Source organism: Leptidea sinapis, chromosome Z (assembly GCF_905404315.1).
Source record: "Leptidea sinapis chromosome Z, ilLepSina1.1, whole genome shotgun sequence".
In the NCBI taxonomy this organism is placed as follows: Eukaryota; Metazoa; Arthropoda; class Insecta; order Lepidoptera; family Pieridae; genus Leptidea; species Leptidea sinapis.
Genome location: NC_066312.1, coordinates 22,148,388 through 22,168,484, shown reverse-complemented (window position 1 = coordinate 22,168,484; position 20,097 = coordinate 22,148,388). Strand labels below are relative to the sequence as shown.

The 20,097-nt window shown below is 32.5% G+C and overlaps 3 protein-coding genes across 6 annotated transcripts in view; 2 read left to right on the top strand and 1 right to left on the bottom strand.

Moving 5' to 3' along the window:
* The first annotated feature begins 38 nt into the window (after positions 1-38).
* Positions 39-1,018, top strand: LOC126978518 (uncharacterized). Of its 2 annotated transcripts, none has more exons than XM_050827373.1 (2): positions 39-212; positions 308-1,018. In XM_050827373.1, the coding sequence occupies exon 2, from the start codon at positions 317-319 to the stop codon at positions 818-820; it is 504 nt and encodes a 167-aa protein (XP_050683330.1). In that variant the 5' UTR covers positions 39-212; positions 308-316; the 3' UTR covers positions 821-1,018. The 2 variants fall into 2 exon arrangements, with proteins under 2 accessions (XP_050683330.1, XP_050683329.1); XM_050827372.1 differs by having other exon boundaries at positions 39-216.
* A 4,454-nt stretch (positions 1,019-5,472) lies between these two features.
* Positions 5,473-6,732, bottom strand: LOC126978982 (uncharacterized). Its single transcript, XM_050828120.1, has one exon. It carries the CDS (start codon positions 6,730-6,732, stop codon positions 5,473-5,475), a length of 1,260 nt encoding a protein of 419 aa, XP_050684077.1.
* Positions 6,733-9,153: 2,421 nt separating this feature from the next.
* The window catches only part of LOC126978498 (uncharacterized), a 124,712-nt gene continuing 113,768 nt past the window's right edge, over positions 9,154-20,097 (top strand). For 2 of the 3 annotated variants that reach the window (XM_050827336.1, XM_050827334.1), the window contains exon 1: positions 9,154-9,438. In XM_050827336.1, coding sequence (XP_050683293.1) covers positions 9,310-9,438 — 129 coding nt within the window. In that variant the 5' untranslated portion in view covers positions 9,154-9,309. The remainder of the gene's footprint in view (positions 9,439-20,097) is intronic. The other variant, XM_050827335.1, reaches the window with a different exon arrangement.

Sequence of the window (20,097 nt, the reverse complement as noted above, 5' to 3'; positions counted from 1 at the left end):
AGCATGCGTCATTACCTACATCAAATTATAAAGATGAAAAAGATCGTTGAACATGCTTGAAACACGCATTTTTAACAAGTTAGTAGGTAAGGTATAATGGGACTCAAGAATAAATTTTGAGCGGGAATGAAAGCTTACTACCATAAGCTTGGCTGGCAAGAAAGTGGGAAAATCCTTTGGAGACAAATTATTGTTCCTTGAAAAATGTGTAGGTAGGTAAGTACTTATTGCTTTTACCGTAGCCGTCTCTAGCGCTTTTTAATATCTTCAACTAGTCTTTCAATAAAATCCGTATATTTTGTTTCAGTAATTCAATATGGGACAAAGTTTATTGAACTATTACTTACCTACAACAAGGAGATGTTGCTTTTGTATATCGCCCAAAATTGGCGCGATGATTATCTCTATACTCGGTTTCATACCATCTGTTGGCTACCTATTGCTTTACGAATTGTTTGGAGCAGAAAAACTGCAGAATATGTATTATGTAGACCATATTGGTGCTCGATTAATAATCCACACTTATGGCATAAATGGGATTTTACAGTTGGCACTGCATATCATATTATTCATAGCTGCAATTAAATATATCGAGACTTTAATTTTATTGTACCTTTGGTATATGATAGGATTCAGTATAATAGATATTATTATGGTATGTTACATAACATTTTCAGCAATTGTTTATGGTAAAATGATATCAGGTATTTGTTTGCTAAGTTTGGATCTACTATATTGGATATTCATGTATGCCATAGTATTGACTTCATTAAATGGGTTCAGGAGGAGTATTCACACGGTGGTGATAATTATGGCGTAAATGTATCATTATAATAAAACCGATGTGTAGGTATATTTTAATTTACCTACGCGTTGTGCGATGTGCAATAGAATATTAATGTGAGTTATTATTAATACTTACGTCATATCATTGGAGCTTACAATTGCAGACACAAAGGTCTCTGTATTCGAGAAAATATCTAAAGTCATCCGTGATAAAATGTACCTATTATTGTCTCCTCTATGAAAAATAAGAAAATAATGAGAATATGTACACATATCAAGCATAAAAAGTCTTTAATTTGTAGTTAAATTTAGTCAATATTAAAAGTTACTTAGATATAGAAGAATATAACATGCATGAAGATTAAAGTAATAAAATGTGGAAATTTTAACGTGCCAGTGAAAGTACCATCAATCACGCCAGTAAAAGTGGTGGTTTCGATCACATGTTCATGCAAGGTCTTGTTCCATTGCAAATTTTCGAGGGTTAAGATTGGAGCGCCAACTTTGAGGTATAGATGTGAGGTGGTATTCCTGGTGGCTCAAGAATGTGAATAAACTGTACAGGATAATGCACAGCATTGTCGACCTCCAATACAGTATCTACAGATTCATATTTTTTTTATGGAATAGGAGGACAAACGAGCGTACGGGTCACCTGTTGTTAAGTGATCACCGCCGCCCACAATCTCTTGCAACACCAGAGGAATCACAGGACCGCTGCCGGCCTTTAAGGAAGGTGTACGCGCTTTTTTTGAAGGTACCCATGTCGTATCGTCCCTGAAACACCGCACAAGGTAGCTCATTCCACAGCTTTGTAGTACGTGGAAGAAAGCTCCTAGAAAACCGCACTGTGGAGGACCGCCACACATCCAGATGGTGAGGATGATATCCTAACTTGTGGCGTGTCGTGCGAAGGTGGAATTCGGCGGCAGGAATCAGGTTAAACAGCTCTTCGGAACACTCCCCGTGATAAATGCGGTAGAAGACGCACAATGAAGCGACGTCTCTACGCAACGCCAAGTGATCCAGCCGATCACAGAGCACTGTGTCCCCGACAAATCGAGCTGCTCTGCGTTGCACGCGGTCAAATGGATCGAGCTGATACTGGGGTGCGCCAGACCAGAGATGACAGCAATACTACATGTGTGGCCGGACCTGCGCTTTGTAGAGCGCTAGTATGTGGGCCGGCTTGAAGTTGAACAGCAGGAAGCTTTTCTAGCAAAAAAATATCAATACTGTTTGCTGAGTCGTTTCTTGGGGAAATAATAGCTCTTTCTCTCAGCTATGCAGCGCAATTTTCTCCAGATTGAACCATATTGGGGTAGATTCTGTCCGTTAAGCTAGTCAGATCTCTCACAACATCACCAAGGATAACTGGGAATGTTTATTGTACCTCCCTTCTCCAAACTGTTTCCACACCAATGTCTAGAATTGGAGAACTCCTCCACCTTTGAATCACGTTGAAGATAGACACGCATATTCACTTTTAACGACAAAATATTAACTTAAGGCTGTAGAACTGATGACTTCAGGCAAGCCTTCACTTAATCCGCACGTATCCCTCGTGAGACAACAGGCAACTACCGTGACTCCGCCCATGAGTCAGTTACAATTCCTTATATCTGCACTATTTAGAGCTTCAATGCCTTTCTTATGCGCTTCCATACAGTCATCCCATACAAAAATTTTGGCTTCTCGAAGCACTTGTGCCGTATCACTCTGATTGGTTATTTTTATTAATCAGTGGAGTTTCAGAAAAATTCTATAAATAATATTATTATCTTATATATTTATTTTAAACGATTATGTATTTCATTTGAAAAAAGCCGAATCTATTACATTTGTAATCATGTTATATTACTTCATCATCAACAATTGCGGCTATGGGTTGATCATGATGACTAAACTTCACCCCCCTATTTACCACCCCTAAAAGGGGATTTTACAAAATCACTTATACAGATTTAAATTATTTAAAGCTACTAACCTAAATCGATTTTCACGTCTCTAACTTAAAAACATAGGACTTTTTTTTTCATCTTACTTTCAAACAAACAACCTTCGGCGCCCCCTTCATCACCTTAGGAGAGGATTTTCGAAAACCGTTTCTTAGCTGACACCTACTTCCTAGAAAGAACCTACCTTCCAAATATCAAGTTTGTATGCTTTGTAGTGTCTGAGATTTCGTGATTAGTCAGTCAATGAGTGAGAGAGTGGTATTTAGCTTTTAAATAATATATGGATTTCATTGTACTTATTTACATATTTCTATGTACATTTTACATTTCAACTTTATTCCATTATCGCGGTTATAATGGACAATTACTGCACAGTAAGAATATGCAAACCATATACTGGGAATCCTTAAAATGTTCTATAGATGTTGAGACTAAGGAGTTGGGTAAACTAGCTTAAATCAATAATAACAATACTATGGTACGAGCGCAATGATATCCAAATTAGAAACAATAATGCGGAAACTTTGACAGAGCCGAAGAAAATTTGGAGGAAGTGATGACTAATGATTTATATAAACGTAATTTTTAATGTTATTGAGTCTACAGGAGAACGCGAACCATCCGATTGTTCTAGCACAGAGTAAGTATGGAATATGAATACGTATAAAGTTCTAGTAATAATTCAACGTAACATCTTATTGCCAACAGTACAATATTTCTTGGCAAAAAATAAAATCAATGAAGGAGACAAAATAATAATGATATAGCCTTGGTTCGCGAGGCCTTAGCCGTGGTTTAACGGATTTGGAACTCTGTTCGTCCAATTCCTTTTTAGGGTTCCGTAGCCAAATGGAAAAAAACGGAACCCTTACAGATTCATCATGTCTGTCAGTCCGTCCGTATGTCACAGACACTTTTTTCAGAAACTATAAGAACTATACTGTAGAAACTTGGTAAAAAGGTGTATTCTGTGAACCGCATTATGATTCTCACACAAAAATAGAAAAAAAAAACAACAAATTTTGGGGGTTCCCCATACTTCGAACTGAAAATTTATTTCGTCAAACACATACGTGCATCTATGGATAGGTCTTCAAATGATATTGAGGTTTCTAATATGTATATATAATGGTTGTTTGGTTTTACTTTAAAGAGCCCTCTTGTGACTAGACTAGTATTTGTATTTTTTGCCTCTTGTTATGGTTTGGGTTGTGAATCGAAGTTAATTCATTCTAGTTGTTGGCGTTGTTAGTGTGCTCTTATTCTGAAAGATGGCGCTAATCGTAGGGCCTTAAGGAAATATGTTTGCAAGTCATCAATGTTTTTGGACTATGTTGTCAGCGACACGTAAATTGGATATTTATGAGATAATTTTACTAGAGCTTTGTACGTAAATGTAGCAGGTATATTTATGTTAAAGTATCTACTTACCACGTATACTATCATACAGTTTATGAGCTTGATTGTTCTACGAACGAATATGTAATGAATAGTACAAGTCACCTTAAATTTCCTAAGGATTCGTATAAACCACAGAGTGGGGATGGATACTTGTAAACTATAAATATAATTCTTTAACTAGACTAACATAACTAAAATAGTTATTAATTCTACTAATGTAGTCCCAAATTGTATTTGTAATAGAAAATAAATTTAAATTATGTCCCAAGATGCCCACCTTTGCCGTTAATAGCTGCGATACGGTTTATACTAGTTGGTACAGTAGCTGTAGACGATCTTTTTTGAATCTTTTTTATTTTTTAAATCTTATATCTTAAACTTGTTTTCGTTTTCCTTAGCACTTTTTGATATGGTGTGGAAGTCCCTTTATGAAATAATTTCTACGGAGCCGATGTTTACCTTGGCAATGTGACGCCCTCGAGACAAAATAAAGTACATAAAATCTCAAAGCAGCTGAAAACGGAACACAGGTAATAAGAAATTCAGGGGAGAAAGAAAGTTAGAAAGGTTTCAGACGCAATAGAAAAGTAAGGTAATATAATACGTACAATCAATTTACATCCGCATCATGTTGACGTCTGGCATCGTACACCCACGCATTTTGCGAAGATCTTCTTGTCTCGCTCAGCCGTATTGTGGAATCAATTACAGCCTACAGTTTTCCCGAACCGATAAGACTTAGAGACCTTCAAGCATAAAGTATACTCCAAATCTAAAGGCATCTATTGACCCTTGGTGTTGCGGATGCCTATAGGCGACTGCCTCACAACTTCGCATTACGTAAGGCACTTGCCCAATTAAGTTCATCCATAGGCATGTTTTCGTTTTGAAAGCGCGAATTAACAAACATCTTTTGAATTAAAGTGCATTTCGACCCAAATCTATTATTGCTCATTTATCGTATGTGTTGGTTACTGGAGTAGAACAGGTAAGGCGATAAATTTGACCTGTTTCCCCGGCGAGCGTACGGTAATTGTTTTAATTACCTATGCTTTACGTATTTTTTAAATTGGAAATTTAACTTTACGTTAAGTGTGCTCCTAAATCAAATATGATTTCACCTTTCACGACAATGGGTTACCAAAGGCAAAAATGTACACCTACCTACTACGACTTGCCAGAGTTTCAACACATAATCCAATAAAGCATATTATAAACATAAAAACATATAGTATATTTTATGGAAGCCATTATGCACAATCTAATAAGATGTGGTCACAAAAATTAAACAACAAATAACCAACCAAATAAATAAGAAAGAAGGTCATCAAAATTTCGTAGATCGATTGAGTATCTGTTCACAAATTTCCATAAGACTTTCATTATCTCTTGTCTTTTGGGCTAATGACTTCTGCAGGGATAAAATAGTTATCTCATATTTCTTGATAACATCATTCAGCTTAATGATTTCATCACTATCAGTATTTTTGAAATTTTCTAACGGTTTTTTTTCGTCGTTTGGATATACGCTACAACTTTTCGCTATTTCCGCATCGTATTCTAATAACTTTTCATATAAAACGCGTTCTTTTTTAATAGATATATTTAGACTTTCTCTGCAGTTCTTATATTTTAAATTGAGATCATCGAAATGTTTTACAGCTTCATCTTTCTCTTTCGTTATATTTTCTAGAGCTTTCCGGAGCTGTACTTTTGCTTTTTGTCGATCTTCAATTATTGTGGTCATAGTCTTCTCATATTCCTCCATTACAATGCACATTTGTTTAATGTTTAGTTTCTTTTTATCTAATTGTTGAATTAATCGCATTTGTTCATTAGATAAATGTTTGTTTTCCTCAATTATTTTATTCAATTTCCCAGAAGAATGCTCTTTATATCGTAAATAATTGTCTTCCATGTCTTGCAGAGAAGCCCGAATTTCTTCATTTTCTTTTTTCAATTTTAATATATCCTTATCTTGTTGTTGAACGATAGCTCTAAAAAGCTGGTATTTATCAGATTCTTGGAAACTATTTTTCATAATATGTATCGCACTTCTTGGATTTGTGATCCTATTGGTGTCGCCAGACTCAAGTCTTTCTGTTAGAGCTTGTGTAGGTGTCAAAATTACAGAATTACTTCGTTGAATATATCCAAGCTTAGAATGTGCATTGTGTGGTGTGTTAATAGATGGAGACACGATTCGTAGTGGCTCATCCATATCATAGTTGCTTTGAACTGAACTTGATGACCTTGTGAATTTGGGTATAATACGAGTATCAGTCATACTAGATGTATTACTACTTGTTTCATACCCAATATCATTGTCAAAAAAATCTGTTGCACTTTTGGTTTTTGGACGATACAAAAATTTCTGACATTTACCATCATGAGGGTCACACGTGTTCCTCTGTTTTCTGTTATTACTTTTAAGGTTTTTCTTTGGTATATAACCACCTGGATCAGCAAGCTCAGTATTATCTCCAATGTAAGTATTAAAATTTGATCCATTAAGTAAGTCACTTGACACATCACAATCATCTAACAAATCTGTTGCTTTTCTCGGGTGATCTATTATATCTCCCATACGTGACGGATGTTTTATAATTAATAGCAATAGTCACTACGTAAATGTGATAAAGTTTAAAATGATTGTCTTATCTTTATTTTTGATCAGACCCGCTGTAATGTACAATTTAATATTGTCTTCAATATTTCTTTATAAAGCACATAAAATATAATGACTCTTAGTTTCTTGACTACAAAAGTAACTTGAATGTCAAAATAACAACAATACGAATTGAGAACTATAATTTTGACTTTAATATGTAAATTCACCATAAACTCGATGCGGTTTTTTTTCATAGTATAACGTAGTGTGTAGGTAATAATATAGTGTCGCATTCAAGCGAGGAAATATTATAAGAGAATGCAAAAATAATTCAGAAGTTAGGTAACGTTTAGTACGACAAATGTTGCTTTTTGATGTTTGCACATTATTAGTAAGTTTTTTGTAGTTTTCTTATGCTTAAAATCTATTCCTAGCTTCTTGGTATTTTTAATAATTCAACATAAATCGTGAAAGAAATTTCAAAATAGTTCAATATCTCGATTAATCACACTGTTGAATATACCACGCCATATTCTTTTGGTGAAAATAGAAGAAGAGGCCACAGAATGATTTTTGTATTCTACTCTTGGTTTTCACCGACATGCCTGAAATAGACAAATAAAGAAAAATAACATAAGGCAAGGAAATAAATTAAATTCACTGAGATTCGATGTAGGTGCGTTTTTATTTTAATTAGTTATGTCAGTGTGTTCTTATTACATATACTATGTCCCTATTTCACTACTCTGTCATAGCGGCGATACGAGTTCGCACTTGATTAAGTGGAATAAACAGGGCTTCGTTTGCCTTTTCTCTCTCACCAAAACAATCAAACCTTAGAATATTAACGCTACAGAAGTAGCGTCGGTAACTTCAATAAAAAGAGAAAGGACAAGCGATATACAACTAAGGCTGAATTAGAACGGGACAAAGCTATTGGTTTTGCATCTCTATCGCTTAACACATCTTTTTATTTGGCCCAATGTCAACTTTGGGACAGATAAACAAAGATCTGTCATGTCATCTAGCTTGCGAATAGTATTTTTGTGATTTTATCCAAACAAGAGTATTTAAATAATATTGAAGTGAAAATTCTTTAGGATCGTTGTGATTTCAAACCGGATGCAACGGAAAAAACGACAGGTAAGAGACACAAATACAAAAATGTGTAGGATGAAGCCAGCAAAGAATGAGACAAAAATATGCATACTATTTTATTTTTATGTATGACGCGAGTAGGTATACCTTAATATATTCTTATGTCATACGCACGACATATTACTGCATAGACACCAGGAGAACATAAATATGGTAGCGGTGTTAGTAATGTCTTTTTATAGCGGTTGAAATCATGTGTCATCCTTGCAACATGTACCAGGTCTTCATATGCAGTTTAGAGGTTTTTTTTTATAACAACGAATATGAATATACGTCTTTTACATTTTTGTGAAAATATAAATTTCATCATTATTTGGATATGGTTTGATTACGTAGGCCTTATGTCCACCCTAAATGAAAATAATAAAATAAGAATAATTACAATACTGTGGAATTTATATCATTATATCTAAGAAATTTAGTTTTTGCAAGTTATCTCCAATCCATCGTATTGTTATGTGCAAGGTCTATCTTCTATCGCGTCACAAGAACTACGAACATTCAAAAGTAATAAAATGGTCTAAATCCATAGAGAGAGTTTTGTATATTGTTTAATGTGCAGGTACCTATGTAATTTGCTATGACTGGACATATTGTTTTCATAATAAAACTTCAATTTTTTTTATTATTTATGTAGTCAAGAATAGCATCTGGCAGCACCATTGCAATTCTTATGTCACATGAACAGGGCTGCCAGATCCAAAAGTTAGGTGCAGAATTGGTATTATATTTTTTTGCTTAAGTATTCAGTATGTACAGCGGTTTGCCTGGTTAACAAGGTTATTTAATATTAGTTAGTTATTGGTAACAAGATCTCTTTTACAAGATATTCTCGAGATTACAAAAAAATATTCCCGTGAGGTCTATCACAATGTATGTTTAATTAGAAAAGAATAATAATTTGCAAAAATATAATTGATATCTTATTTATTTTTCTGACTCAAATTTAACCGCCAAATAGTTTTATTTGCGGCAAGATTGATTAAATTTATAACAATTATAGCAATAAAATACTTTGTTTTTTTTCTTCTATTCAAAGTACGTTTAATGATAAAATGATTACATTTGTTTTACAGTTTTAATTCTTATTAGTTTTATTGGTTTGTTTATTGTGTTTCGATTTTGTATAATTTCACAGAGATGGTATAAAATGAGTTTCGACTCTGGCAGCCCTGCACATGAGCCACTAAATAAATTAAAAAAAAAAAAAAATCAAGTTAACAAAAAAAATATCACACGAACCTCAATACTTATACAAGTTTTTATGACATTTTTAATGTTGGTTTTTGTAGTAGAAACGTATTTAATTTTGGGCCTTTTTATGAAAGATGTAATATTTTACGCCAAATATATATATTGGTCAAATTGCTTTAGAATATAACGAATTCTGGGGCGATGGAGTCACCGCCTTCATATTCAACACATTCAGAAGTGCCTCCTTTGAGTGAAGACAGTGGCTTGCTTATTACTAGTGGTTCTCTTTCAAGTGATTCAGCAAGTGGATGGCATCATATCGCGTCTGAGGTAAGTTAAACTCATTCAAAAACTAAGCATTTTATTCAAATAAGTTTATGCTTATGCTGTATGAAGTTGTTGTTGATATGTTTACATTTTCTTATATCTACACTTATAAATTCTAGGTATACTTTATATTTATTTCTTATTTATGATGTTATTATGGGCTTTAGTTTATACATAATTCATTAAAATAGTTTCAGATTTCCTTCATAATGATATGTTAAGAGTGCATTATGCACACAAGTTAAAGGTTCCAGAACAGTATTAAACTGTTAATTTTTTTATATCTATCTATTAATTTGAATATTTTCTGATCACATTTAATTCATGTAATTAATTTAATATACTGACTTGCATAAGTGTTAATAATCTTAGAGCCATTTGCTATGCTATGCGAAGTTTAAACTTCAATGTTGTGCTTAGATCTTTATTATACATAAATATTTTTATACTACTTCCACTTTCAGACACCTTTCAGTATTTATATTTCTTCTGCTTTGTATTAAATATTATGTTAAATATAATATTTAATAACCAATGTTCTGAATGAGATCTGTTCCAGCATGAAATACCTAATATTATCTTAATCACACATTACATTCACTATGTTTTAATTTTCTCTGTCTGATCATAAAGTTTCTGCATTATAAAGAAAGATAAATAACAATGTCTAAAAGACCACTTATGTGATAACTACTAGTTGTGAATTTAGACACTCTTCTCATGTTGATTAGATTTTTAATTCCCACATTTAGTTTCCTTGTATAATAATTATAGCTTAACAGACTTACAAATAAACTTTATAAAAAGTTATTTATACCTGAGAACAAACCAAGAATATGCAAAATGTTGACTATATTGCTGACAACACTGTTAATAAAATGATAATACTGAAGTTTTTCGAATGTCTATTTGTAAACATTTTGCATATTCATGGTTTATTCTCAGGTATAACTTTATACCAAGTTTATTAGTAAGGCTGTAAGAGTTTTTACAAATTTTTCAATATAATGCAATTACTTCATTAATGTGCTTGCATAATGTAGTATGTATGTATGGTATTAAAATATCTTAATACACAGTATTTTACAAGTCCATATGTATTTGGTATTCATTTATTTATCAATATTTCAACTTCAGAGCTTACAAGAAGTTCTTAATACTTAATAAACATGATGATTTGCTTTTGAATTCATATCCACAAGAAGATAATTGTGAAAACAGAATGTCACTTAATCAAACATGGAAAAAATAACCTTAAATAATATTATTACACTGACAAGTTCTTTAAACAAATTACTAATTATACTATTTTGATTCAATTTCTTTTTAACCACGATGATACCTGCAGTACACACATCATTACTTGTAACTTATTACTTGAAAAAAAGTAAAAGTTATAATTCCATCAGCGGTATAACCACGTCCTGCTCAAAAATAAAAACTGCATGAATCAAACTTGTCTGTCTGTTATTTGATTTATGCCATTCCGTAGATAGTAGAAATTAAGCACAAAATTACTCTATATATTATAAACTTCAGTTAACATCTAATAGCAGCAACAATGGAAGTGAGGTCTATATGTAGGTATTTTTGTAGACTTCTTTTTGGCCCACATATAAATTTGTAGTTAAATGTTATATAATTATATATAACAGTTATAAACAATGATTGTCATGGTGATATTTCGGGGAGGTCTTTCTTCAGCATTGGATGTCTTCTGGCTGAAAGGATGATGATGATGAATGATTAAGTCACTCTTAAAACCTTGTTGAAAATAACATCCATATTGTGACAATGAGAATAAAAGATGTCGAAGTAATAATGAGACTATCATGGTCATCTGTTAACGGTAAAAAAAATAAGTAAAATTTATATGAATGCTAGCACAGCGAATGATCAATACGTCCATATTCCTTAAAGGACACAATCCGAGTTGATGAAACAAAATTAGTGGGTGTGCTCTTATATTGAGTGGTGCCATGTGCCAAATCAATACAAATATGTATGTATGGTAAATCTATGTGGAAAAACAAACATTTTAATATTTTCAATTAAATTCGATTCCTGTAAAATATGAATTACATTTCATTTTATGTTACCAGAGTAGAACTTCTTTTTCCTAGAAAAATGGTAATTCCACAAATCTAGAAAATCTATAACTTATGGCCACCAAGAATGATATAAATACCAAGGCTGAAATAGCAGAATATTTTTTCGCTCTCAAATCATTCTCGTTTATATAATAGGCTTAAATTTACTGAACACAAGAGCATGTTACGCTTACTATCAACCCTTTACCCCATTTTCAGTAAATAATGTTTAACTTTGATTTGGTGATAACCAGTTCACAAACTCTTGTTTAGCAGTTAAAACCATGTAGATCAAATTATTTTTAAATTTACGTTTTCAGCCTTCTTTCGAATTTTTACTACTTCCTACTGAATTTTGGAACTTCTTTATAGAAAATCTTCATATTTTATTATTAAAATGGCAATCACTAGTTTTTTTAGTTAGACCATTAGTAAACATAAACAATTTATGTATAAATAATAAGTTTAAATAAAAGCGGTTCGAAAAATACTTTTTTCTACTCATCTACTTTTATCTGTCATTTATACAGCCATGATCAGAAATATTGGTACATATTTTATCGAGTCTTTGAGAAAGTCTATACTTTATGGCCTAAAAAAGTATTGTTTGCCCTACTTTAAAGTCGCCAAAAAAGCAGTTTTCTTGGTGCCACAGACAACTTAATCTAGGTTGGGCATGGATAATATGAAATATTAGGTAATACGCCACCCACACCACTCACGTTTTTTAACCCTTCTTGTACAACTGTTGAATAAAATACTATTGTAATAGCTGCCAACGAATTTTGTGTTAAAAAAAAGAAGAATATTACAAATACGTCTGAAGGTCAAGCCAATATTTGACCCAATATATTTTATTAAAAAGTATTAAGACGCTATACTATTTAGCCAAAACATACACCATTAGTACTTATAAATATAAATCATGTATGATATCAAATCATAATCATGATGAATTACTATAAGTTAAAAAAGAATAATGACAATCTGAACGAAATATCAAATGACAGAAGCAACATCAGTTGTAAATTGGTGATCCGCGATTGTTTTTTAAGACATTGATTGTTTTGACATTTCAATAACCGACAATAGATTCTCAGCGATGCTTTGACTGAGTGGTAGATCTTGATGAGCTTAAGTTGTATATTATATTGGAATATTTTGGAATGCCTCCTATTTTGAATTTTTGAATCCCAATGTATATTGAGACGAATTGGTATAATAACTTCTTTTGTATGAATGTGACATAAGTTTTGTATGCTCATCGGATTTAGAAGTTAAGATTGACATAGTGTAATGCATATTGGGGATTGTTTGATAATGAAGCGGCCGTAAACGCGCTCTCAAGCACGAAAACCATAGGCCATCGTTTATTGAACATAAAAACCTACAATGTGCCAGCTTATGTACATGCCATCCATTTTCAATTTCATTAATCGATACAGTCAAAATACCTCAGGAAGAGACTCACTGGCTACCTCAGACTTCAGTGGAATTACCTCAGGGAAAAAGACCAAATTTAATCAAAATGAGAAGCCATATCGGGTTTACAGACAAATCAAAAATAGACGAAGTTATAAGTCCTTGCGGATCTACGGTGAGAGACCAAAGTTTTCGGTATGTCCTCTATTTTCTAAACTTTCTCGATTAACAAACGTGTCATATTATTTCTAAACAATCAATCAAAAAGGTACCCCAAAGCTTCTCTATTTATTAGGCGTGTATAGGTTATAAGGTGGATGTCAAAACGTACAAGTCTGTTTCTATCAAAATGGAGTTTATTACGGCCAAAAATCTGATAGCAACGGGTGTCAATAGTAATTTTGAGTACTGGAACAGAGATAAATCTATATTCGTAGAGGCATTTAAAATGCTTTAAAAAATAATCATATTATACCTACATGATGGATTTTCCAATAATTTGTGGAAGACAACTTCGTTTAAAAGAGGATATTAAAAACCAACAGATAAACTGTCATTTTCAGCAAACTGATTTTAAATTTAAAGTAAATATCTGCTGCAACAACATTCTCGTAAGGGTAATATGCAGACGATGTTTTTAAAATAGCGGGGCGTTGAAAGCGATTCATACCGATTCAGTCGGTTAGGAAATCTCTTATATATATATATATAGAAGATAATAGAATGTGACGAACAACTCGCAGATAACCAGATCAGGAGTCGACACAATAGAGGCTCTATTTGCAGTACAGGCTTTGGTGCAAAAATGCTTAGATATGCAGCAGGATGTTTTTCTTTGCTCCATCGTTTACAAAAAGACTTCGATAGAGTGTTGCATGAACGCCCAATTGCAATATTTCAAATAATCGGGATAGATGGCAAAGATATACGAATTAGCCAGAATCTGTACTGGAATCAACGATCTACTGTTCGGGTTGATAATGAGGACACGGCAGAAGTGGAAATTAAAAGGGGAGAGCTAGTCTTAGGATGAACATCTCAAAGACCAAACTCATGTTCATATGTTAGAATAAAATTGATGACTTTGTCATTACAGTAGCAGTCCAAAAACTAGTAAGAGTGCGCACATACAATATTTAGGTACGTGGTTAAATGAAAACTGGAATAGCGACCAGAATTAAAATGGCTCGAAGCACCTTTAATAAAATGAAAAAGTACTAAACAACCGCGGTCTTCAGATTTTCTTACGCTTACTGCGCTGTTACATCTAGCCCATACTTCTATACGGATCTGGCCCATACTTATTATATAGACGTATGGTGGCCATTAGTTGGACTCATAAGTTCACGAATGTGGAAGTTGAGGAAAGTAGCATATTTGGGGCACGTGCTTAGGAACGAGAGGTACGAACTCGTACAACTCATCATTATGTAGGTTGCAGAAAAAAGTCTTGACTGCGCAACATCCGAGAGTTTTCAGGAATCGCGAGTCTGCCAGAAATATTTCGCCTCGCGAACAACAAAGTAGAATTTAAAACGCTGACTGCCAACCTTCGCTAGTGGGAGAGGCACGCGAAGAAGAAAATAAATACAAATGTGACTTTTTTACACTCTCACGCCTTAACTTCTTAAAGTAACCTATCATTATGAATAAAGAGTACGTTTCATCCCAAAATTATTCCCGCGGACGAAGTCGGACATAGGTTACTCGTATAATAAAGAAACTACATAACTACATATAAAATATTATTATAATATATATCCTCTGAACTTTACTCTATTACAAACTCTTATTCTTACGTGCATTTGAAGCTTATTAGTCTCATTTATAAATTAATCAACACTTTCTGAAAAAGCACGGAGGCAGTTGTCAGGCAGCAATTTAAACAATAATTTAAAATATATCCACTACTAGAAACAACGTTATTAATTCATTCAATAAGAAGAGGCTAAACTTGTTAGGTTTTTTGTCACAGTGTCTTAAAAGAATAAACTAAAACTTAAGTACAATTTATGTAGGTAACCATACTAAAAACTCGAAACATAGTAAATATCTCGTTAAATTAGTAATTCCTTTGGATATTATAATATATTGTGTATATATATACTAAGGTTTAAAGAACATTTATTCTCAAAATTGAAATAATTTAATATAAAATTACAAAAATAAATTTTGATCGTCGTGTTGATAACCATATACATATAACTTATAACTGCAAATGTGAGTTTGTTTAATAGGCTTTAACGCCTTAACTACAAAACTTCTCATCATGAAATTTTGAAAACACATTGTCGGTGGTACTACACAAATTTTGTAAACCAAAAAAAAAACTAAAATTTAAAAAATAACTTAATAAAGATTTAATTTAATACACCTCGCAAACCTTTAATATTAATAATATGCTATTGTTTGTATGTGCTACCTATTGATAGATTTTAAGTCGGTGCTAAGCCCTAAACAAAATTAAACTTAACATTATAAACAATTTAACTACTGTGATTATCAACGACGTCTGCCCAATTGGGTTGTTTTGTTCTAAACTAAGTTATCTCGCTCAAAGTTACGCGTGGCGATGGCACCTCTATTACATTTGGCTTGGCTCCGACTTCAAGTTACAGTTTTGCAGTAAGATCTAAGAGGGTGTAAGCCTCTAGTACGAAAACTAGTGAAAACTGTATGTTCAGTCGGGTCAGTCATTCAAAACACATGATAAATATATAAATGAACAATAAAGTGTATGTATGTTTGTGTTTGGGATGATGCCGCGCAATATTATCATTGCAGCTATATGGATATAATTTCCAAGGAATTCGGGAGTTGCAGAAAACGAATTTGGAATCATTTTTAAAGTCCAAGATGACAAACATAATAATTATTGCAGCAATATGAATATCGTTTTCAAGGTCTTTCAGGGAACGAATTTGGGATCATTTAAATCCAAGACGGGTGCTGCGTAAAACTATGAGCATCACAGTAAAGGTTATCGTTTCATATAGGTTTCATCATTCGCTTCGTGTCGTACGTCAGAGTGAAAAAATTCGGAACTATTATAGAATCACTTACTTATGTGTCTGTCTGTCCGTTGATTAACGTAGATCTAATGAACTAATCTACGGTAATCATACTCCACATTGCATATTCCAAAGATTAATTACGACTAGTTAGATCTACAGTGCCTACCTTCGTAGAAAACTAATGCATGCGCCTTATTCTATATATAACTACTATAGGATATACCTTCTAGATAATATTATATGCTATGCGTATTTTGCCTTCATAACTCCAACCACATCGCATCGTACTAAATGCAAACTATTCCCTCTTCAGCGAAGCTGCTCTAAGCTTATCAAACTTTCGAGTAAATTTTGCCTGAGCTCCCGTAATTTCGACAGCACTTTAACAACATAGGTCATGTTGAGGCGGCAAATTGTTAATATGTTTTTAATCCTTACACGGGAAACTCATGTTTTACATAGATTTCTGAAAGCGCTTTTAAGTAAGTACAGTGCAGGCAGGGATGCAAAACAAATGAAAATCTTATTTAGGACAGGGAGTGCTTGATGCAAGGTTGATGTCGTTATAATTCGGTTAAAGTGTACGGCGGGTGTATAAAACAATTTAGGGTAGTATCATAAATACTACCTACACTTTATTTTAGCTACTTTCTCGTGACATTTTTTATATATGCAGTTTTGAATAATTATTATCAGTAAGTGGCATGATATTTCAAAATTTTCTAGAACGTTTCGTCATATAATTCTTTGGTTCCTGTTTTATTGCCTCATTATACATGCACCTATACTTGATTGGCAATGACCTATCAAGAGCGCCCTGAACACATATTGCTTTTGATAAATCTTTAGTTGATTTATATGAAGGAAAAAGATTATGTAGAAATATGTTCATTATTAATCATTTTGAAATTTCCGCTTTCATTAGTGTGAGATTGCTTCTTACAAAATCATGTATTTCATGCAACTGGGCATTAATTTATTGCGAGTTACACAGCTCCAATGAAGATTTAATAAATACATTGATGTGTAAGAAGGACATTTCATACAGACGTCAAATTACGACTTAGTTATGGTTAGTGTCTCCTGAAAATGACTGGCAACATTGTTGACGTCAAGTCGTTTAATTGTTTTTAAATAAGATTTAAAAATTCCAAATACTTAAAAGAATAGGCCATTGTCCAGCAGTAGACGTCTTTTGGCTGAGATGATGATCATTATTGTTAATTATGTATTTTATTCTATTCCATCTCCGTTATCTTGATTAGAAGTAAACTTGAATATTGTTCTGTTGTATGGAATCCTAACTGTATAAAGGCAGAATAGAAAGAGTACAAAAAAAATCTTACGACACTTAGCCTACAAGGACAATATTTTAAAAGAAATTAATAATACCAACGATCTCTTAAAACTTTATAAAACCATATCACTATGCAATCGTAGAAACTCAATAGATATCTGTTTTTTGCATAAAATTGTAAATGGAGCTATTGATAGCCCGAACTTATTAAACAGAATAAGGTTAGCAGTTCCAAGACAAAATGCACGGTCACATATTAAAAATAAAATTACTTTTATGCCAATAATTACAAAGAGTAACCTAGGTAGGACCGCTCCTATTAACAGAATTGTAATGTCCTACAACAATATATTTTAAATTGCAGAATTGGACATATTTTGGAACTCTGTATCGATTTTCAAGCGCAAAATTAAAAATCATTTTATTAAATAATATCATTCGTTTTTTTTCATATTTAATAATAGTTGTTGCTGTATTTTAAATTTAGTTTATATAAAATTTACTTTTTTCTTTATTGTTTAGAGTTTTAAGTTTTTTATATTTTTGGGTAGGTAACTAATTTATAAAGTAATTTAGATAGTAAGTAAACGAGAAAATTTTCATATGTTAATAATGTTCTTAAGCACTTGTAATTTAACTAAGTAATTAATTGCATGTCGAGTTAGCCCGTAAATGGGGTATACGATGTTAAATAATATAAGTAATTAATGTGTAAATATACCATAAGGTTGTATTGTAAACAACGTGGGCTTCCTATTATATAAATAAATAAAAATCTTAAATTACTACATAAAAGCTTAAATACCTAATATTATTATCTATTAATATTACTTCGTAGCCCTTATTATACATATACTTAACAACACCACGCGATAAAAGACAATTAAAGTTTATTAATCTCTTTGTAATATTTTTTTAAAGATCACGAAAAATTAATTCATTCGAAAGAAATCGGGAACTTCCTTTGCAAGTGCCTACTGAAATCCGGATTTTACTTAGTTGTGTCTCAAGTAGTGAGAATGAATCTGTTAATTATAACCTAACTAAACTAAAATGTAACACTTCTAAAATGGTTCAAATATAAACATTAGCCTCTAATACATAATTTGTTTCTTATTATTCCTACCTGTATGTAAATAAAAAAAAAATAAAAAAATATAAAAAAAAAGTCGTAAATCCTATTACTCCACTGCTAAATATCTAAATGATCGGACAGCCTGGGACTAGATTGTGATAATTTTATAGCGATAGAAATGACTGTACAATATTGTATATTTTTATTGAAAAGAGCGCAAAAAAAGAATGCTGGGAGAGTTTCTTGCGCCGCTTCTTCTCTCTCAGAGCGCCATTTGTTTCCGAAGCGGTAGTAGTATTTAGTAGTATAAGAAATGACATGAAAAAGAATTCTAAAGGAATCAATTTTGAGAAAATAAATGTCTTTTATGCCTTTTTATGCCTAATAATTAATTCTGCTTTATGAGCTGCACTTAGATATTTATTTTATTATAGAGGTGATAAGTATCCACCTCGGGAGCGTCGCTATTTTAAACTCGATTGACGTACTTTAAATCCTCGCTCCACTTTGGATTCAAAAAACACTCTCGCTTTATTATATTGGTTTGCTCCTTAAGCAAACAGTCTACTATAAATAGTCTACTGCGAATTCTACTAAAAGAAGCATATTATTAAATGAGTATATACCATATATACGCGATGAACTGATTGGGCAGGTGGATACTGATAGTATTATTAACTTTATTTTCTGTATTTATTAAGTTATTGTCATGTATAGGTTTTTATAAGTCTATTTTAATTGTTTTGACCTTTACTTTAATGAAGTGTTAATAATGATTATTTTTATGTGTATTTAATGGTTAAAAAATAATTCTTGAGTTTGTTGGCGATTCTTCTCGACAAGCAGCTTCAAGAGTCGGCGGTAGTGTGAAAAATATAATTGACGATTTTAACTTTAATAAAAACATTTGAGATTGACTTTAGTACCCGTGTGAGTTTCTGACTAACTGGTGAAACTCGTAAATAAAACGGAATTGGAGTAATCGCAAATGCGATACAAGCTTGGTGTCCATCCATTTGACTAAAGTAGTTTGGAGCCACATTGAAGCGTGAGACCGGAAATGTCCAACTTCATAGAAAGAGTTTTACGGCGACTGACTTTTTTGTGTTTGCGCGTAATTTTCAGTCTGTTAATATAAGTAAAACTATTAAAGTATTAATTTTTCTAGATATAATGGTCCCTTGTAAAATGATGACTTAAATTTAACTAAGATACACATTCGGAATAGAGTTACATAAAATACTAAAAAATAGGATAAAACAGCCGTGGACTTTGTGAAGAATGAAAAGTCACTTGAATGTTTTATAAATTTGAACTACTGATATCTTAATATAATATTTCAATCTTTATATATATATTTCTTGTGTGCGTGTGTATGTCACTGAACTCCTCCTAGATGGCTGGACTGATTTTGATGATATTTTTGTGTGTTCCAGTGAATTTGAGATTGGTGTGTGTCTTCAGGTGGATTCTAGAATGGTTTAGATTCACAATTAAACTACCCCCTAAACAGCTGGACCGATTTTGATGATTTTTTTGTTTGTTCCAGTGAATTTGAGATTGGTTTAGATTCTTAATTCCGTCTATATAATATATTTCTCCTGCTCATGTGTATGTTAGTGAACTCCGCCTAACGGCTGGACCGATTTTTCAAATTTAAGACCTGTGTACAGGGCAACGTCTGTTAGGTCCACTAGTAATCTATATAATATATTAAAATGAATTACTGTTCGTTAGTCTCACTAAAACTCGAGAACGGCTGGA